The sequence below is a fragment of the Cyprinodon tularosa genome, unplaced genomic scaffold (assembly GCF_016077235.1).
Source record: "Cyprinodon tularosa strain WSP-4 unplaced genomic scaffold, ASM1607723v1 ctg1803, whole genome shotgun sequence".
Classification (NCBI taxonomy): Eukaryota; Metazoa; Chordata; class Actinopteri; order Cyprinodontiformes; family Cyprinodontidae; genus Cyprinodon; species Cyprinodon tularosa.
In genome coordinates, this window is record NW_024038611.1 from 514 (window position 1) to 7,506 (window position 6,993).

General features: G+C 45.1%; 1 protein-coding gene across 1 annotated transcript; it reads left to right on the forward strand.

Moving 5' to 3' along the window:
• Positions 1 to 971: 971 nt before the first annotated feature.
• On the forward strand, positions 972 to 2,322 carry LOC119781662 (activator of 90 kDa heat shock protein ATPase homolog 1-like; the record flags this gene model as incomplete). Its single annotated transcript, XM_038282216.1, has 3 exons — positions 972 to 1,097; positions 1,168 to 1,219; positions 1,289 to 2,322. Coding segments are annotated over 3 exons (336 nt in total), but the record flags the coding sequence as incomplete, so codon positions are not given.
• Between the last annotated feature and the right edge of the window lie 4,671 nt (positions 2,323 to 6,993).

Consider the following 6,993-nt stretch of genomic DNA (forward strand, 5'->3'; position numbering starts at 1 on the left):
ATCCAGTTAGTCACAGTCAGAGAAACAGGACTACACTGGGGCGACAGTGGCGTTGGATGGAGGAGTTTGCCCTGTAATTGAAGGGTTGACGGTTCAAACCCCGACTCCGACTTTCATTGTCGTTGTGTCCTTGGGCAAGACACTTCACCTGCATTGTCTACTGATGGTGGTCAGAGGGCCCGGTGGCGCCAGTGTACGGCAGCCTCGCTTCTGTCAGTGAGCCCCAGGGCAGCTGTGGCTACAATGTAGCTTGCCACCATCAGTGTGTGAGTGTGTGTGTGAATGGGTGAATGAATGTAGTGTAAAGCGCTTTGGTCAAGTCTCCTAACTTGAATAAAGGCGCTATATAAGTACATGCCATTTACCATTTTTACCATTTACACTGGAAAACAGGCCAAGCTCCAACATCTAGAAACAAAGGTGTTGATGGCAGCAGCACAGCTGATATTTCTCTCCAGTTAGTCACAGTCAGAGAAACAGGACTACACTGGAAAACAGGCCAAGCTCCAACATCTAGAAACAAAGGTGTTGATGGCAGCAGCACAGCTGATATTTCTCTCCAGGATGGAGTCACAGCCAAACAGGAACAGACCAGATGAAGCTACTATGAGAAAAAGCAGAGAGAGCAGAACGTTAGAGATTGAACTAACAGATTCTGCAGAGTGGGAGAATAGAGATAGAATGAAGCAGAATGATGAAAAAGGGGTCCCTATGTCCTCCAGCAGTCTAAGCCTATAGCAGCAGAACTATAGAGATAGATCAGGATAACCTGAGCCACTCTAACTAGAAGCTTTATCAAAAAGGAAAGTTTTAAGCCTAGCCTTAAAAGTAGACAGGGTGTCTGCCTCACGGACTAAAACTGGTAGTTGGTTCCACAGGAGAGGAGCCTGAGAACTAAAAGATCTGCCTCCCATTCTACCTTACTGGGCCTTTTGGACTGGTTTTGCATGGTTTACCTGGTCATGCTGTAGTATTGGAGCAAACTCTGTCTTCAGTTTGTTCAGGTGTTTACGAGGTCTGCAGCAACTGTTGACGGCCAGCGAGGAGGAAGGTTCCAGCTTCTTGATGGCAGCATCAGTGGAGAATTCACAGAGCTGGTGAGGTCACGCTTTTCTCAGATGATCTTACTTCGCCGTGTGAAGCTAACCAGATCATTGCCCTCTGAAGGTACCAGACCAGAGGATAAAGATGCGCTGGCGTTTCAGAACATGGCCCAGTGGTGAGTTTTGAGTTTTGACTGTTGCATCTTGGTCTATTCCAACATCTGAGCACATGGTTCCTCCTTCAGAGCACTATGCCACCATCATTCTGGACCTGCTGGATCGAGGAGATGAGACGGAGCTGAAGTTGGAGTGCCAAGGAGTTCCTGCAGGAGAAGAGGAGCCCACCAGGGAGGGCTGGAGTCGCTTTTACTTCCAGGCCATTAAACAAACATTTGGATACTGAAGGAGACTCTGATCTCTGAAGAACATCTAAGGGGTTAAAATGCAAACCAACATTTTACTGTTAATATTCTCTGGATGAAGAAATATTTAAACAGAAGGAAATGCTTTGATGAAATCTCCTGCTGCTGGTTTCTGTCCAAGGTGGGTCCAGGAAGTGGGAACCCTGGATGGGAAACTTCTGCTGGAAGTCAGACTGAAGAGAAGAGGTCCATCATGTCTGACTGTTTGCTTTGCTCTAACCCTGAATGCAGCCTGTTTTCTTTGCTAGCTGGATTCACAATTGTTTTCAGCAAATGTGTAAAGATGTGGGGAAAACTAGCCGGGCTGCAGGAAGCATGGATAACATCCACTATCCTGCAAGATGTGCCTTTGGTCCAACACACCTGAATCTAACCGTTAGATGATTGAGAGGATTCTGCTAACTGAGGAGGTAACTCTGCCGTTTGATGCAGGTCTGTTGGACCAAGGATGGATCTGAAAGTTGCAGGAGGCCGACTCCCAGAAACTGGAATTGCTTTAATTCCCAGCATATTTACAGATTGCTGAACCAGAAATGTTTTTATCAAAACTGTCCTAAAAATGTCTGCTGCAGATCTGTGATCACCGACGTTTCTGAAGCTTTTAGGTTTCATTGCTCCCCAATCATTTATGCATTCTGTGTTTAATGCGTCTTATGTTTCATTTAACTGGTGACCCCAAAATGAATTAACCGGAATAAATGACTGCAGGCAGATTGGTTAGAAATGAGACCCTTTTTCTTCTGCTTGTTATTATTAAACTTTTAAACGAGAGACTTAATGATGTATTTAGATTTTGAGTTGTTTGAAAATGATCTTTCTGCTTTTCAACTGTAAGAACCATTAAAACTGAACATAGATGTTTGAAATATTTATTGAACCACAATTTTTCTCCGTAAATATATTTCTAGAGATGCTATTGACATTTTCAGCAGGTGTCCCCATTTAACCCAGAAATCTCTCAGGAATTAGAAAGCAATCCGTGCAAACTTAGATCAGCTGGTTCAGTCCCAGATTATGGCCAATGGGAAGGTGTCTCTGGATTTAAAACATCTCACGATGGTTAAAGGTAAAGACCTTCCAACCTTAATGATGCCGTGGTTCCACAATGTTTTCTAAACTTCTGAGTGATCCAGTGAGAACTGTTGTTGTTCTAGTTGTTCTATTTCTAGATTATGTTGTCATAATCTAGAAATAGAACATCGTTCCATCATAAACCGACCAGGACCAGGTGCTCCTTACAAGATTTCTGACAGAGGAGTGAAAAGAATGATCAGAGTTTTCCAAGAGCGAAAGGCCGCCAGGGGAGAGCTTCAGAAAGGATGAATTGTTTCAGAGAAAACAGTCGGTAACGCAGTCAGCCGCCACGGTCTGCAGCACGCTCACCACGCACGACTCCACTGCTGAAGGAAAAGCTGCTGAAGCAACATTTAGACCAGCCTGAGAAATACTGGGAGAATATAGTCTGCTCAATAAACTCTTTAGGTGCCATAATACACATCAGGTTTGCAGGTCAAAGGGCACTGCCCCATAAACCCCATAATCACCATGGCAACAGTGAAGTTTGGAGGAGGGAGCATCATGGTGTGGGGATGTTTTCAGCGTACGGTTCTGGCAAACTTCAAATCATTGAAGGAAGAAAGGTTAGGGTTAAAATCTGCTGCCATCTACCAGGAGAGGAAACGTTGGTGGACATTTCAGCGAGACGATGAGCTCAAACACGCAGCCAGGAAACTCTCCACTGGTTTCAGAGAAAGAAATAAAGCTGCTAGAATGGCCCAGCCAATCAGCTGACTGGAATACAATAGAAAAATCTATGGCGAGAACTAAAGGTCAGAGTTCATAGAGGACGCCCACAAAGTTGTCAAGATTATAAGACTGTTTGTGTGGAGGAATGGGCCAAAATCACACCTCATCAATGCATGCCACTCATTTCTCCATCCAGGAGGCGTCTGTGTCATAATCTTGGCACTGATGACTGGATTATTAGTTCCTTCCATCCACCTGCCTTCCTCCACCCAGTTCTCATTACATTTCATCAGATGTTCCAGCTTTTACTGAAACTGTTTGCTCCCAGCCATCAGGGCCAGATTATTGGAGCTGTAGGTGAGAGTTCTCTAGCGTACCCAGTTTGTTACTCTGAGAATCTGATCCTGAGCCTGTTCCAGTTCTGATCTGTTTGCCTGACCTGTCTTCGGACTCCTGCTGGATTCCGTCTGCTTTCTACCTTGGATCTGTTTCCTGACCTCGGCTTGGATTTCCCTTCCGTACCTCTTCAGGTCTCTGATCTTCTGGCCTGTTTACCTCATCAACACAGTCTTTGGCTTCTCCTTCCGGTAACTCCTGCTGTTCCTCGTCTGCTGGCTGTTGCTCGTCGGTCGGCTCTTCAGCCATCTTGGATCCTGGAACTCTCTGGGCGGCACAGATCATGCTGTGGAAACTCATCCAACTGGATTCCACTCCTTCCTCCGGGCTCGAACTGAACTTAATAATGAGGTTAGTGACTCACATGCTTGTCATCGTTCCCCATCAGAGCTACGCGGTCACTAACCTGAGTTCCTCCCTCCTCAGGGATTCCGGATCTTTAGTCCTGCTGCTGACCTGCGGATTTTCCAGGACTTTAATGAATCCCTCCAGTCTGTCTACCTGAATTCTGGGTCCATCTTTCTTAGTTCTGACAGTCTCGAAGCTTTCATTGAAAACAACGGCTTTTATAAAACTAATTAAATACATTTCCAGTGAGCGTGTTCAATGGATTTTCCCTGTGCAGTTTCACTTTATTACAACTAACTTCATTTCTTTACATCTATGGTGGTGTGCCATCTGCCATGATCATGGTTTTTGGACATAGGGGACCAGTGTCCATATTTCATCTTGACATGATGACCAGTTGATGACCATGAAGATGCAGTTTTGGAGATTAAACAGCTGTAAGAACCTGCTTGGTTCTGTTATCCTTTACTTTGCTCCTTGTTTTCTAGTTTTTATTGGTTTAATTCCTATTTTGTTGTCATTTCTAGATTTATGTTCTCATGTTGTCCTCTGTTGTCCTCTCATGTGTGTGTTTTCCTTTCCCCTTGGCTCCCTGGTTGTCTCCTCTCACACCTGCTCCTTCTCAGCTCGTTAGCCCTCCCTTTGTCTCTGTCAGCTTTAAATGCTCTCCCTCTGCTCTCACTCTTTGTTGGTTCCTTGTTACTGGTCCTGTCGTCGCCGTTGTCCTCTCACCTCGTCTCTCCCTGGCTCCTTGTGCTTGTTTCCCTTGATGTCTCTATGATTCTGGTCTGAGTTAAATTTTAGTTGGATTTTGGGATTTTTCCTCTGTTATCAGTGTTTTCATTAAAACTACAATAATTCACCTCAGCCTCTATGCCTCTGGATTGTGGGTCCTCTTCACTACAACCAAGACCTGGCCGTTTTTTTAACCTGGTTTATGGCTGGTTTTAGGCTGGTTTATGGCTGGTTTATGGCTGGTTTTAGCCTGGTTTATGGCTGGTTTTAGGCTGGTTTATGGCTGGTTTTAGGCTGGTTTATGGCTGGTTTTAGGCTGGTTTATGGCTGGTTTATGGCTGGTTTTAGCCTGGTTTATGGCTGGTTTTAGGCTGGTTTATGGCTGGTTTATGGCTGGTTTTAGCCTGGTTTATGGCTGGTTTTAGGCTGGTTTATGGCTGGTTTTAGGCTGGTTTATGGCTGGTTTATGGCTGGTTTTAGCCTGGTTTATGGCTGGTTTATGGCTGGTTTTAGCCTGGTTTATGGCTGGTTTATGGCTGGTTTTAGCCTGGTTTATGGCTGGTTTTTGGCTGGTTTTAGCCTGGTTTATGGCTGGTTTTAACCTGGTTTTAGGCTGGTTTATGGCTGGTTTTTGGCTGGTTTTAGCCTGGTTTATGGCTGGTTTTAGCCTGGTTTATGGCTGGTTTTAGGCTGGTTTATGGCTGGTTTTAGGCTGGTTTATGGCTGGTTTTAGGCTGGTTTATGGCTGGTTTATGGCTGGTTTTAGCCTGGTTTATGGCTGGTTTATGGCTGGTTTTAGCCTGGTTTATGGCTGGTTTTAGGCTGGTTTATGGCTGGTTTTAGGCTGGTTTATGGCTGGTTTTAGCCTGGTTTATGGCTGGTTTTAGCCTGGTTTATGGCTGGTTTTAGCCTGGTTTATGGCTGGTTTTAGGCTGGTTTATGGCTGGTTTTAGCCTGGTTTATGGCTGGTTTTAGCCTGGTTTATGGCTGGTTTTAGGCTGGTTTATGGCTGGTTTTAGGCTGGTTTATGGCTGGTTTATGGCTGGCTTTAGGCTGGTTTTAGGCTGGTTTATGGCTGGTTTTAGCCTGGTTTATGGCTGGTTTTAGGCTGGTTTATGGCTGGTTTTAGGCTGGTTTTTGGCTGGTTTTAACCTGGTTTATGGCTGGTTTTAGGCTGGCTTATGGCTGGTTTTAGGCTGGTTTTAGGCTGGTTTATGGCTGGTTTTAGGCTGGTTTATGGCTGGTTTTAGGCTGGTTTATGGCTGGTTTTAGGCTGGTTTATGGCTGGTTTTAGGCTGGTTTATGGCTGGTTTTAGCCTGGTTTATGGCTGGTTTTAGGCTGGTTTATGGCTGGTTTTAGGCTGGTTTTTGGCTGGTTTTAACCTGGTTTATGGCTGGTTTTAGGCTGGCTTATGGCTGGTTTTAGGCTGGTTTTAGGCTGGTTTATGGCTGGTTTTAGCCTGGTTTATGGCTGGTTTTAGGCTGGTTTATGGCTGGTTCTAGGCTGGTTTTTGGCTGGTTTTAACCTGGTTTATGGCTGGTTTTAGGCTGGTTTATGGCTGGTTTTAGCCTGGTTTATGGCTGGTTTTAGCCTGGTTTATGGCTGGTTTTAGGCTGGTTTATGGCTGGTTTATGGCTGGTTTATGGCTGGTTTTAGCCTGGTTTATGGCTGGTTTTAGGCTGGTTTATGGCTGGTTTTAGCCTGGTTTATGGCTGGTTTTAGCCTGGTTTATGGCTGGTTTTAGGCTGGTTTATGGCTGGTTTTAGCCTGGTTTATGGCTGGTTTTAGCCTGGTTTATGGCTGGTTTTAGCCTGGTTTATGGCTGGTTTTAGGCTGGTTTATGGCTGGTTTTAGGCTGGTTTTTGGCTGGTTTTAACCTGGTTTATGGCTGGTTTTAGGCTGGCTTATGGCTGGTTTTAGGCTGGTTTTAGGCTGGTTTATGGCTGGTTTTAGGCTGGTTTATGGCTGGTTTTAGGCTGGTTTATGGCTGGTTTTAGGCTGGTTTATGGCTGGTTTTAGGCTGGTTTATGGCTGGTTTATGGCTGGTTTTAGCCTGGTTTATGGCTGGTTTATGGCTGGTTTTAGGCTGGTTTATGGCTGGTTTTAGCCTGGTTTATGGCTGGTTTTAGGCTGGTTTATGGCTGGTTTTAGGCTGGTTTTTGGCTGGTTTTAACCTGGTTTATGGCTGGTTTTAGGCTGGCTTATGGCTGGTTTTAGGCTGGTTTTAGGCTGGTTTATGGCTGGTTTTAGGCTGGTTTATGGCTGGTTTTAGGCTGGTTTATGGCTGGTTTTAGGCTGGTTT